The 14,102-nt window shown below is 42.4% G+C and overlaps 1 protein-coding gene across 3 annotated transcripts in view; it reads left to right on the top strand.

Annotated features, from left to right (window-relative positions):
* CHL1 (cell adhesion molecule L1 like) overlaps window positions 1–14,102 on the top strand; it is a 74,571-nt gene that overhangs the window by 31,382 nt on the left and 29,087 nt on the right. For all 3 annotated transcript variants that reach the window (XM_065408167.1, XM_065408168.1, XM_065408166.1), the window contains 8 exons: window positions 1,938–2,069; window positions 3,876–4,013; window positions 5,036–5,147; window positions 5,600–5,766; window positions 7,609–7,774; window positions 9,373–9,497; window positions 13,071–13,172; window positions 13,401–13,598. In XM_065408167.1, the coding sequence (XP_065264239.1) occupies window positions 1,938–2,069; window positions 3,876–4,013; window positions 5,036–5,147; window positions 5,600–5,766; window positions 7,609–7,774; window positions 9,373–9,497; window positions 13,071–13,172; window positions 13,401–13,598 (1,140 nt within the window). The remainder of the gene's footprint in view (window positions 1–1,937; window positions 2,070–3,875; window positions 4,014–5,035; window positions 5,148–5,599; window positions 5,767–7,608; window positions 7,775–9,372; window positions 9,498–13,070; window positions 13,173–13,400; window positions 13,599–14,102) is intronic.

Below are 14,102 nucleotides of genomic sequence, written 5' to 3'. Positions count from 1 at the left end.
TAATCCCCCCCACATTTAAAATGCTTATAACCCCGGAAGCTTTTAACTAGCACAATGTCTAACATCATAACCCTGATCTTGGTTGGGGTGTCTAGTCTTTATCCTCAGAATAATAGTAATTAATAATAATATAATAACTAGGGGCATCATTTAAAAAAACATGCCAATTGTAATCACGACCCCCATATTCGCAGCCCTTTTAAAAAGGGTGAATTGCCCATGGAGGTGGCTGCCTTTACTCATCTTGCTCACACAAATCAGCAACTTGATGGTATAAATGTGGGATTTTGCAGATGCAAGTGGTACATGTTCATATTTTGATGTTGCATCCATTGCATTTGATATATTAATAGGCAGCACAGTGCCTCTTCCTAATAGAGAAGGGCTTCTCTAGTGTCTTCATGGTGTAGACTATATTTTAACACTGAGATTTTCTAATGGACACCTATAGACTCACAATTACATAACATCGATGAGGCAACTCTAGCATTTTCTTATTTGAAAAACATTAGGAAAGTACTTAGGCTGTGTATTTTTAGCTCTCCTTTAATTCAGCTGAGCAACTGGACACAAGGAGCTAGCACCATGTGGCAGGCAGTCTCTTTTGGATTATCAGCAGTTCTCCATCGAGAACCAGTGATCTTGGAGTACATTTTGGGAACCTTTGTATTAGAGTATTGTCACCATCTTATTTCTGTCTTGGTCCTTATCTTCAAGACCCTTAATGACCTGGGCCCAGAATATCTAAAATATTGCCTAAAGCTCCAGGATGGAGGACTGTGGTTAACAACTCCACTTCTCAGTCACAATGGAACTTTCTACCACAAAGGTACAGCTGGTCTATGCAAGAGACAGAGCTTTGACTGATTCCATACTGTGGAACAAACTCCCATAAGAACCAAGGATCTCCCCACCTTCTGCTCCAGGTGCAAGACGTGCTGCTTTGACCTTCTCTAATGTGAACACATAGCAGTGTTTACATATTTAAGAAAGAAAAGGAAAACCCTACCAAAACAAACACTAACACTACACACTCAATTCTCCTCATTAACATAAACATAGTATTTACTTCCTGTTCTAAGAACAAGGAAATATGGCAGTGCAGCACTGCATCTCTGGCACCACCATGTGGGCAACTTTTAGCACTGTTGACTTTTGAGTGGTGACAGCTCTATCTTGAACATTTAGGGCCTGTTTCAAAGCCAATAGAAGTTAATAGAAAGACTCCCATTTACTTCAGTGATCTTTGGATCAGGCCCCTGGGATCCCAGTTGTCTGACTATTGTGAGGATGATGCAAAGGTGTCAGAAACCACAGGAAACCTCTCTGGCCCATGCAGAGAGATAAGCTTGGATGCAGCCCCTGCATTCCCTGAGTCATCAAAATATTCTCAACACTGCAGGTTCTTCCATCACAGACCTATATCCAGGTCCCATTGAAGTCAATGGAAGCCACACAGTCACATCCAAGGGGAGGATTTGGGTTGAATAGATATTTGCATTTTGGTTACATTAGTTACGTTACACGTCCGTTGTTAAGAGTTTCATATTGAGGGTGTTTCTGAAAATATCAAACCAAGCAACATTGCCATTTTCACCAGCCTTCCTGTCCCCAAACATTTAGTTTTGCACTTACAGCTGGGCATTTTCACTCAAACACTGTCCACTTCCCACAGCCTCTCCTTGGCATTTAATTTCGACAGACACCATCTAAACAGAGGAGAATGGTGTATATATTATTTTAATTTCTCTGGTAGAATGATTTTATAACTCAAAATAAAATAAGAGAATATATTTATCCTTTAAGAGAGAACCTGCTCTGCAATAGTTGATAGAGTGTGCCATCTGCTGGAAGCCATTAGTGATAGCAGCATCGTCATGAACTTTTATTCCTACTAGTTGTAATGTCTGCTGATGTGTTATTTTTGTTCTTAACAGAACCTCCTCGGTGGATAAAGAAACCCACAAGTGATGTTTACAGCATAGAGTCAACTGCTTTGCTATTGTGTGAAGCTACTGGCAAGCCCGAGCCAACTATAAAGTGGAAACGTAATGGGATGCCTATTGATAGTAAGTACAGGATACAAAATAGTGTGCTCATGTTACACTGACAGACGCTGGTTGTCGGTGGGTGGGATCGAACTGGGGACCTCTGGAGCTTAGTGCATGAGCCAAAAGCCAACTGGCGGTTAGCTAAGGCTGTAGAGCAGGCTCGTTTAACTCTCTCTCTAAGTGGTCTTGGTGCCACTAGATGGGACAGACACCACACCCAGAAGGTGTGTGGGTTACATACTTCCCCTAGCTGAGGAAGCACGTCCCAAGCTTCAGAGTCTTCCCAGTTGAAATCCTGGATGAGCCCCCACTTGTAATGCCGACAGACCTCAGTCGTTGGCGGGCGGGATCGAACCGGGGACTTCTGGAGCTTAGTGCATGAGCCTCTACTGCATGAGCTAAAAGCCAACTGCTTGTTAGCTAAGGCTGTAGAACAGACTCATTTAACTCTCTCTCTGAGTGCTCTCGGTGCCATTAGATGGGACAGAACACCACCCCCAGAAGGGGTGTGGGTTACACTCAGCTGGACAAGATTAGCATATACTATACTCCCAGCACAAAAGTTGGTGCATAACTCCAAATGCATCATATGATAGTTGATTTGTCTGGTTTAGCCAAAGTGAATACTTCATGGTGATAATGAAGGGAGTAGAATTAAAGTAACAATAATATGGAAGCTACAATTGTAATTTAAAGCCTATGGCCAGTCAGTGTATGTTTCTCATCTTTAGGAACATGGATCAGAATCTTACAATACTAGGGCCCCGCTAGGACTCATTGACTAGCACAGAGATAAGCCACAAAATGGCTGAAGAGTAAAGGCCCTGCTCCCTCCTTGTTCCTCCCCTGGCACTATCTGCTTGAATAAGGGTAGGGAAGGGCTAGGCCATGTCCGTCTGTCTCTCTATCTCTCTCTGTCACAGACACACCTGAACCAGACAGCACATCAGGCTGTATGCTGAACCCCTCTAATGAATTCTAGCTGAGAAAATCAGAATTCCTCCCAGGGACCCAATCTGCAGCATGGCCCCTCCATTCTCACTCCAAGTTATCCAGGACACTGTCTATCCCAGGGATAGGCAACCTTTGGCAGGCGGCCCATCAGGTAAATCCGCTGGCGGGCCGGGACAGATTGTTTACCTGCAGCGTCTCAGGTTTGGCCGATCGCAGCTCCCAGTGGCTGCAGTTCGCCGTTCCAGGCCAATGGGGGCTGCGGGAAGGGCGGCCAGCACGTCCCTCGGCCCACGCCGCTTCCCGCAGCCCCCATTGGCCTGGAACGGTGAACTGCGGCCACTGGGAGCTGCGATTGGCCAAACCTGAGATGCTGCAGGTAAAGAAACCATCCTGGCCCGCCAGCGGATTTCCCTGACAGGCCGCGTGCCAGAGGTTGCCGATCCCCGGTCTATCCCATCATACTGTATATAGGTGTAAAGAACATACAGTATGGCTGAAATTCAAAGTTTTGTAGGTGATTTGGACATTCTTTTAAAAGAGACCTGGGTAGTCGGATGCCTTAGGTCCTTCTGGAAATCTGCACACACATATACAAAATATAAACCGTGCTATTTCTGTCATAGGTCAAATGTCTCTGTAGATAAACATTTTACTGAAAGCCAAGCTATCCACTTCTTTTTCTCCCTGGGAATGATGACATGTGCAATGCTTTAGAGCCGCTTTCTGGTGGTTGGGGAACTGTTAGCCTAATACTGAATATGCAACTTGCCCTTTTGGCTTGCCTCTGAAATGGAAGCAGTTCAGAGATGCTCTGTGAACTCAAAGTAATGCTCATTCCTCATCCTACTGACATGCTTTGATTTCTTTCAGAAAGGACCTATAGGGGCAGAGTCTCTGCCGGGGAGATCAGCATTACCAACTTACAACTGCAGGACAGTGCAGTGTATCAGTGTGAGGCAACTAACAAGCATGGCACCATCCTTGCCACTGCCAATGTGAATGTTTTAAGTAAGTACTCCACAACATTAGATTATTTATGGAAAGGATGCTGTTGCCAAGGGACCCAATCCTGCTCACCCATCACTGCTTGAGGCTAAATCATGGGAGTTAAAGTTTGCACGATTAGGCCCACAGTTGTTAATGCTTACCAAAGCTGGCAGTTGTTCTATGGCTTTCATCATTAATCTCAGGATTCTAACAAGTTCATTGTAACTTTGCATTGGTCCAAAATTTGAAGAGATGCTATTTATTGTGTAATCTGATTCAAAGAGCCTGGCATCACGTGCACTATATTATACGTTTAGTGTAAACACAAAATGACTCGTGTGTATACTCTATTTTAAGAATGGTGCCTCGCTCAAAGACTTCTATTAAATAAAACAATAACGGATAGTTGAGTTGAGACCGATGGTGTGGAACCGGGATTGTGCCCTTAACTGTACAATTATATTATTACACAGATCATTAATCTGGAACTTCAGTTTTTATTACCAATTTGTTCGTTTAAGAAACAATCATAATGCTGGGAATTGACTTAGTGGAAGCAGTCCCCATCGGCAGCAGAACCAATGTAGTTTCCCCATTTCTGGAGCATGTCCTAGGCCCTACAGCCCCGGCATGTCATAGAACAACCTCCTGTTGTCTTTCACAACAAGGTTTCCTGTTGCGTTTACACAGTGGTGCTTGAGAGGGAAGCCAGGGACTAGCTCCAGAGAAGAAGCATGGTATTAAGAGAGAGTATGACAGTGAATTTCTCATTAAGTAGATACACCAGCCATTGATCCTTATGAACTGGTGGCAGTAGCTGTCGAAGCATCTGAGCTGCAGTTGCACTGAGCAGTGGTAGAACAGCTGGAGGCTCCAGAGATGGAATGATTCCCTATTGTGCAGTTCCCTCTTGCACCAGCCCAGTTACTTGAACTCATTGTGGTGCTAGTGGTGGGAAGGGCACTGGAAAGCGGATCTGAGAAATAACATGTTTGATTCTCACTCCAAAGCATAACACAGCTGATTTACATTCTGTTTTGCAGATATTGCTCCATTAGTGCTAACCTCAGACAGTGAAGATTATGCCACAGTTGTTGGTTTCAATGCTTTCTTGCACTGTCAAGTTTTTGCTTCACCTCCCGCTGTCATTATTTGGTAAGCCATTGATAACTGTTTGCCTGCTGCTCGTTTTAAATCGCTGGTTTTATATTGAACATGTTATTTAGCTGTACAAACACATTGAAACTTTTCAGTCATCATGTTTGAGTTAAATTTAATAATGAATAAGATAATATCAGTATGGTGGACTTAAACAAGCTTTTTATCCAAGGATCTCAAGGCACGGTGCTGTACGAAGATTAATAAAACCCCACAACATCTGTTTGAGGAAGGTATTGTAATATCCAATAGGCTGGTAAACTGAGACATGGTGCGGCTAACATGACTTGCTCAGAGATATTCAGTCACTCAGTGACATAGCTGGGAACAGAATCCAGAAATCTTCATGTTATTCCTTTGCAATAATCACTAAACCTAGATTCTTCCTGGTGTGAAAGCCTGGTTCCAAGACTTTTGAAAATAATTGGTAACCATTATTATACTGTTAGGATGAGGGATGACAGCACAATGCCACTTGAAGGTCTGCGGTACACGGTATATGAAAATGGCACCTTGGAGATCAGAGAGACAAAGAAAGAAGATTCTGGGTCGTACACTTGTTGGGTGACAAATTTGGTTGGAAAAAGTGCAATCACTGCCAATCTGGGTATCAGAGGTAACTTCTCATTTTATGAATAGACACATCTTTGAAACATGTTAAGTCTTTAGAGAAAATATATTCCAAAACAGAGGTATATTCTGCTTCTTGTAATTGCTTCAAAAATTATCACATGGTTTATGGACAATACTTGATTTAGAAGGACCCAGTCCAGCAAAAGAAGCAGCATCATGTATGGATGATGCAAGGGACAACTATGCAAGGTTTCATGCAAGGAATGTGCAAGAATCAAGACAAGGTATGCACTCTTGCATATATAGTGCATGGTCCTTCCCCCATGAATGGATGATCCTCACATTGTCCTGGGCACTGCAAAAAGAATCACAAGGCACAAGGAATGTGGCTTAACTAGGTCACAGCTTTATTAACGCATCTGGGAACTATCTGGCAATAACTTGTCCAGTGCAGATCAAACTTCCTTCTGTAATCCATACCACCTTGGGGAGGACTGGCCTCATCTCATCCCCTTCCACACCATTAACCTGGTCCCAGCAGCATTGCTGCAACCCCACTGTCATCCCCCTTTTTGATTGTTGAGGGCATGGGTATTGGGCCCTTGCTGTACCAGACATTAGGAACCTTCCACCCCACTCCCCACTTCTTTAGGGGTTGTCTTCTCCAAACTCTACCACTAATTCCAATTTTTCAGGGGATTGGACCCCCTAGTGCATGAGTACCTGCACTGGGCACCTGCCAAGTTTCAACAACATGAGTGATAACCTCCTCTACCCTCTCAAATTAGAGTAGGATCTGGGTTTTGGAGTCTTGCTGTGGGCATTATGCTAGCAGCCTTTTTGAGACCGGGAAGGAGTTTTTTTCCATATTCCTATATTGGCCTGAGCACCGAGGGGGGGGAGGGTTTGCTTCCTCTCAGCAGCCCAGAGACTCAGTGGATATGCTGGGTTTGTAATGTTTGGGTTTTGGGATAATTATAGCATTCCTGTAATGTGTGTTACCTTTAAATTACTGATGTATACTTTCAGCTTTAACTCCATTTTAACACAGGTTTTGTGGGGGGTTTGTGTGTGTCTTGAAATGGAGGATGGGGTTGGACAGATACAGTTGAGAACATAATCTAAAGTCAATGGGTTGCACATGTTACAGTGGGTTTAGTGTAGCCTGAAGAACGACTAATGATGCATGAGTAGGAAAAGCTGCAGTTTGACTCTGAGCCAACGATGATTTTGCAGGTTTTGTAGTTAGGGAACAAAACAAAACAAAACGAAAACCCTTCTTTTTACTTGTCAGCTGGACACAATTGTTTAGAAATTAATGAGAGACTATAAATATGGGAACACGGAATGAAATGTTCACAAAGCTACTTTTCACTGTATGGCAATGTAGCCAATTGCTTTCCATTACTTATTCTTCTGTTTTTTCATTCAGACTGATTTTAAAATAAAAAACTAGATTGATTGTGATATTTTTTCCCCCACTTGACTTTAATTAGTTTGTAATTTTCTCTGGGTCATTGCCAAAGTCTATTTGAAATAGGATTGGGCATAAAAATCATAGTCAAGTTTTTCTCTCTCATTTATTTTGTCACATACTCTAGCAGACCATTAGCTAGGATGTTCACCTGTGATATTTTCCTATAAACTCCTCATTGGCTGTATGATCCTCTTTGATATGAATTGAACTCAAAGGAAAATGCTTTTATAGTACACTAAATGTTAGCACAACCTCAAATCAAAAATATTCCTCCTTAATTTGACTAGTATGCAGAAAAACTACAGTATATTGCTCCTATGATTATTTTCTGCATTTGAATTGCTTGGTGAAAATGTAGTACAATCACCTGTATATTGCTAATCAGAATATCTTTCTGTGATCAACCAGATGCTACAAAACTTGTTGTTACTCCTGAAAACCCGCAAGTGTTGCAATCACATTCAATTTTATTGAAATGTCAGTCTGAATATGACTCACACTTGAAACAAAGTTTTAAATTATCCTGGAGGAAAGATGGAGATGAGTTGCAAATCAACAGCACAGAAGATGGCAGGTAATCTTGATAAAAACCTCTCCTTGTTTTGACTCTGAAACAATACTGTGTTATGTGTAGCATGGTTAATTTTGTTTCCTAGGCAGGGCCGGCTCTAGGCACCAGCAAAACAAGCTGGTGCTTGGGGCGGCACATTTTTAGGGGCGGCATGGCCGGCGCCAGAATGCCGCCCCTAAAAATGTGCCCCGGCCGCCCTAGCTCACCTCCGCTGCTGCTGCCGCTCGCGCGCCGCTGCTCCCCCTCCCTCCCAGGCTTGAGAGCCTGGAAGGGAGGGGGAGACTCCGAACGGCCGCGGAGCGGGCGCCGCTTCTCCCCCTCCCTCCCTCCCAGGCTCTCAAACCTGGGAGGGAGGGAGGGGGAGATCGCGAGCGGCCGCGGCGCGCAAAACAGTTGTTTCACGCGCCGCTGCTCCCCCTCCTTCCCAGGCTGTCAAGCCTAGGAGGGAGGGAGGGAGGGGGAGAAGCGGCGCCCGCGCCGCGGCCACTCGGATTCTCCCCCTCCTTCCCTCCTAGGCTTGAGAGCCTGGGGGGAGGAGGCAGGGCTGGGGATTTGGGGAAGGGGCGGAGTTGAGGTGGGGCCGGGGGTGGGGTAATTAAAAAACGGGGGGGGGGGGGGTGGCCAAAATTGTTTTTGCTTTGGGCGGCAAAAATCCTGTTCCTAGGGATAGGATATTTTTTATAACGTTAAGCCCAGTCTGTGCATATCATAGCTGTGCATGCAGCACATATTTTTATGAATGCACCTGTGTTCTTTCAAATATTTTAAAGCTTTGATTTTTTTGAACCGAGCTACGCAGGTAGATTCCTATGTACGTGCTATCCTGTGGTGCAGTATGTCTCATTTGGCAGGTACACTGCCCAATGAAATACTAAACGTGGCTGCCTACGCTTAATCCAAGTGTGAAATGCTGGCTCCACTGCAGCCACTGGGAGTTTTATCGTTGGCATCAGTGGAGCCAGCATTTCACCCCAGTTGTTCAACGCTCGGGTGCTAGATGCTTAGCAAGAGTTAGAAACATTCGTTTAAATAGTATACCTTAAAAGCAGTGTGTTTCTGAATGGTTGTGTCCTAAGCATAGGAATGAAGGAAATCAGGGCTGAATTTTGCTCCCCGTATAGTTTTGCCATTGAATTTGATAGGATTAGGATTGGGCCCCTAATCCTATGAAGTGTCTGGAATGGACAATTCTGGAGGATTAAATTCCTTTATTTTTTAGTCATGGAAGAGATACAGCCCCCCATGCCGCACCATGTAATATGACTGAGCACATGCATAAAGAACGAGGACCAGATCCTCATTGAGGGGTAAATCGGCATAGTTCCATTCAAGTCAATGAAGCCATCCCATTTACTCCAGCTGAGGATCTAATTCTGAGCTCTAAATTGCTACAAAAATAATATTCTAAAGTACAATGTATAATATATCTGCAGCTAAGTCACAATTTTAAATAACAGACATACGCCACCATTGTATTATTCCAAATGTGTCTTATCAAAGGCGTGCATAAACAGGCCTTCAGGAAAAAAATGTCTATCCATAATATGCTTCTCTTCCAATTCTCTCTCTCATGCTTATGTAATTTCTTTTTTGTCCTGAAGGATAATTACTGAAATGGATACATTGTTCATATCACGTGTGACATTCGAGGATCAAGGCGTTTACACCTGTGTGGCTAGTACATCCCTGGACAGTGTCACAGCTGAATCTCAATTAATTGTCCTTGGTAAGTAATTTTTTCCCCCTGGTTTGCAGACTACATCCAAAAAGTTAAACAATGTAGTGATTCAGACCAGTTTTTCTACACACAATTTATAGAACATCAGTGGCCTGATTTTCATAGATTCAGAGCACCTGCAGCATCTATTAATTTCGATTAGGACTATGCTTTCTCAACCTCTGTGAAAACTGGGCCCCAGAGCACAATATTCTGATACAACAACACATATAATAATGTCCTTGTTGAGTGCAATTCATCATTTTCTCTTGTGCAAGAGGCAATCACACCAGCTGCAGGAGCTGTTGAAGGCTGGAAGCTCTAGTTGCATTGGTGGAAAAGTTATGCTGTCACTTTGCAACCTCAGGGGGAGGATTCCTCCATTCCAGCTTCCACGGAGATCTCCGGCATGCAGCCTAGCCACTTGGACTGTGCTGGTTCCAGAATATGATATTACAGGGGCCACCCATGAGAACTTATCCGTTTTGACTTAGATATATGCATAAGTCTACCTTGCTATTTGAATACACCGCTTCAATTATGATTGGGAATACTTATTCTGCAAAAATAGTGAGGCAGCTTTATTTTGTTATCTAAAGTCCTGAACCTAAGGTACCTATATATCCCCCACTACCATAGTATCTGAGTGCCTTACAATCTTTAATGTAGTTATCCTCACAAAATCCCCTGTGAGGTAGGGAAGTACTATTATCTATGTAATAGTCATTTACTAAGGGCTATTGTCTTATTTGCTCTGGCTAACAGAGTCTTTTAGTTCAAGCATTTGAGGCTCATGCTTTAAGATCCTGAGGTCCCAGGTTCAATCCTTGCCTCTGATGGCTGCAGGCTCATCAGTCTCTATATGTGGCATAGCCATCACGAGAAGGGGACAGAGCACCACACAGAATGGGTGCAGTTACACCCCCATTTTACAGAAAGGGAACTAAGGGCTTGTCTACACTTGAAATGCTACAGCAGCACAACTTATGCCAATGGGAGAGGTTCTCCCACATCAGTGTAGGTAATCCACCTCCCTGAGAGGTAGTAGCTAGGCGGGTTATGTGAGTTTTTCACATCCCTGAGTGACATAGGTAGGTTGACCTAACATTTTAGTATAGACCAGGCCGAAGGCACAGGGAGACTAAGTGATTTACCTAACGTCACACAGGAAGCTAGTGGCAGAACTGAGACTTGAAACCCAGCTCTCCCAAGTCCCACGCTGGCACCATAATCACTGGACCAGCCTCCTTTTCTCCTGACACTGGTATGGACTGCCTGCTGCTCTGCCCATGTGAAACCCTATTGAAGTCATGGGTGTGGTGACCTGGTGCACTGACATGCAATCCATTGCAGAATTGGAGCCTAAGTACCTATCCAAGGGAATGTTATTTTAAGGGCAAGCTTTTGTTTTTGTTTTAATTTAATTCATTAATTTTCTTGGCAGAGGCTGCAGCAGGACTTAAATCACTCACCTGCAGGGTTTTATATTTACTTCATGCTTTAATGATAAATGCTGGTTTTCAATAAAAAGTAAATTAACAACATGACATGCCTTTTATTTACAGTACTGTATTTTTATACTACTGTGTAATTCAACATGTTTGTTGACTATTTGTTATACTACTTATGAAAATTCCATGAAGGGCTATATTCCCTTTTAAAAGTTGACCTGCTTGGGGGGGAAAAATGGTCTTGATCCTTTTTTGTTTTTATTATGATGTATAAAAAATAGCCAGATGGGGGTTTAAAAAAATCTGTGTTTTTCAAACTAACAATTCAAGCTTTTTCTGTCCTTGAAAATTCAGTGGTGACTAGAGAACTAACTTCACTAAAAACAAGACACCACAATTTGAGCAGGAAGGAATTTTTAGTTGGACTGTTTAAAGCTGTTTGGTTTTGTTAACACCCATCAGTGACTAATGGACATATTGGAGAACATCTTTTTTAAAATAGAGGACCGTTGTCTCTCCAAATAAGATCTAAGAACTCACAACAGACATGCTCTGAGACACCAAGAGGGCCACTAGCAAAACTTAGGGAGACCATACTGGGTATTTCTGATATTTCAAAGGTGTAATACAATTGGGGAGGAGAGAGGAGGTAGGGTGAGGGGAAGAATGTTTCTAGCATTCTTTACACATCATATGCATGGTAAGAAGGCACAAGCTCACTTTTTAAAAAATCCTGTGCCTTCGCCTTTAATTTAGTTTACAAAAATGCAGTGTCAGTCCTAGTTTTAGCCAATTATAAAGGTGACTTGATTGAAGCAAAAGGAGGATGAAGACTTGCTCAAGGCCTCAAAGCCCCGCTTTAATTACTATGTCACACAGCCATAGATTAAAGTGATTCCAGGAGATGGAACCATTTCCACTTTGAGGTTTGAAGAACAGGTTCATAATGAACATAGTTTTATTTTTAACATGATTTTTTTTATTTCTTTCGTGGGTTTTCTTGTTTGTATTTAGATGTTATTTCAACAAACATACTACACCACAATACTATTGCTATGAGAAATTGTTTTTTCCTCAGACCATATACATTTCGTAAAACGGATGGTAAAATTGACAAAACAAGTCTCAATAACTGATGAAGATAAACATCTGTCAGTCTGAATGTGCCTGTATTAAAAGCATTCACTGTAGGATATACATTTTTCACAAACATACGTTATCCCAAACCATAGATCGTCTCTATTGCCTCTTATGAACTTGTTGAGAAACACAAGGTCATTCTGCAAAAATGTCTGTCCTCCCATGCTGTTTTCCTGCTCTCCTGCTGGTTAATCCATCTCTGTAGATGCTATATTAAAGCTTTACAAGTCAGATTCTAAACTCCTATATAGACAGACCTTGATATGTAGCTCTGAAAATCAGCTCTGACACAGACAGTGCATATGATGAAGCAGTAGCTGGGGTTGGAATGACCCTGCTGAGAGATTAAAAGTCACTTTTGTGGCATCTAGATGAGAGATCTAGCCAGGTTGTTATTTCATACTCACCATCATGGCATCTAAGCACCCAACTGGCTTTTGTCCTAGCCTCTAGATGGATCATGAACTGAGAAGCTGGGTGATGAACTTTCTTCTCCACTCACATAGCATAGGGTTAAACTGGGAATCCATCCGGGATAATTAATTTTCTCCTCCCACTAACATTTAAGGGTGTAGGTTTAATATCTGGTGAAGTTCACTCTTCTTCCCCCATCATTGCAGTTTGGACCACAATAAATAAGTGAAGCAAATACAGCTTTCTGTTCAAAACAGCACTGAGATATATTCATTGTTATATAGACTTTGTGTTGATTAAGAAAAAAGAAATCTATTGCACTAGTTATTATAATAAGAGTACATGAGATTTCCCTGAAAATGAATATAGCAATTCATAAAATCAGAGGATCCACTTTGTGCTTATATAATATGGGTGGGATTTTTAAAAGTGATTGTTGCTGGCCTAACCAAGACGCCATTGAAGTCAATGGGAGTTTTACCAAAGCCTTCAGTTAGGCCAATGCACAGCATGTTGAAATCTTACCCTAAATACATACAACTCACCTTCTTTCTGCTATTTTCTCTTTATTTCTTAGATGTTCCTGACCCACCAGAAGAGCTACTTCTCTCAGAAAAACAGAACAGAAGTGTTAGATTGTCCTGGAAAGCAGGAGTCAGTCACAACAGTCCCATTTATGGTATGAAGGATTCTAGTACCATCGTCTTGCAATTAGTTTGTCATTTATTATGTCATTACCACTAGAATAAACATATAAGGTTCATATACATACTTCATTGTTTTTATTTTTGAAGCACCTTTGTTATAAATTTATTTTCTTCTGTGCTTGCCATTGAATTTATATGAGCTTTAATTCAGAGTTATGCTTTTGGTATTATCTCTCTCATTTTTATTTTTCCCATTCCAGAGTCCATTGTAGAATTTGAAGCGAATCGTTGGGAGCCTGGGAAGTGGCAGGAACTCACAAGAATCCCAGGGAACACCACAACCGTTGTTTTATCATTGGCTCCTTATATAAATTACCAGTTCCGTGTTATATCCGTTAATGGTGTTGGAAGAAGCAAGGCTAGCACATCATCAGCACGCTATGAAACACCTCCCACTGGTACATACTGTCATCTCATTTCCTGGCTATATATTTTCTAGCATAATGTTCAATGCAATTTGTTCCATGGGGGGTTGAAATCAGACAGGGTTGCTTTCAGCCCAGTTTAAGTGATCTGGGACCAGATTTTTATACTTTTGCAAACCTGAACAACACCTTATTCTATGTTTCGTCCCACTGAAGCCAAATGGGTCTCTATGAAGATGTAGTTATATTCAATAGTCTCTGAAAGAGAGAGGCCAGAGCTGTGACCCACACCAGCCAGAAGAGCTGGTACCCTGCGAAGGGGAGCATATGCCACACATTTGCCAAGGGTGGCACAGCAGCAGTGATCTCCTGCACCCTCTGAAACTCTGAAGCACATCATACTAAGTCAGGCACGATGGTCCAGGGGCTTCAGCTGGTTCTGTTCCTTAAAGCTACAATATAGCCCTTTTATATGAAAGCAGTTGCTAGATAGGATCTTTAGCAAGATTTATGGTGAGCCTCCCAGCAGCTCTGAAC

The sequence above is a fragment of the Emys orbicularis genome, chromosome 7 (genome assembly GCF_028017835.1).
Source record: "Emys orbicularis isolate rEmyOrb1 chromosome 7, rEmyOrb1.hap1, whole genome shotgun sequence".
NCBI lineage: Eukaryota > Metazoa > Chordata > Testudines > Emydidae > Emys > Emys orbicularis.
The sequence above is the reverse complement of the archived record's forward strand: the minus strand, read 5'-3'. Positions and strand labels throughout refer to the sequence as shown.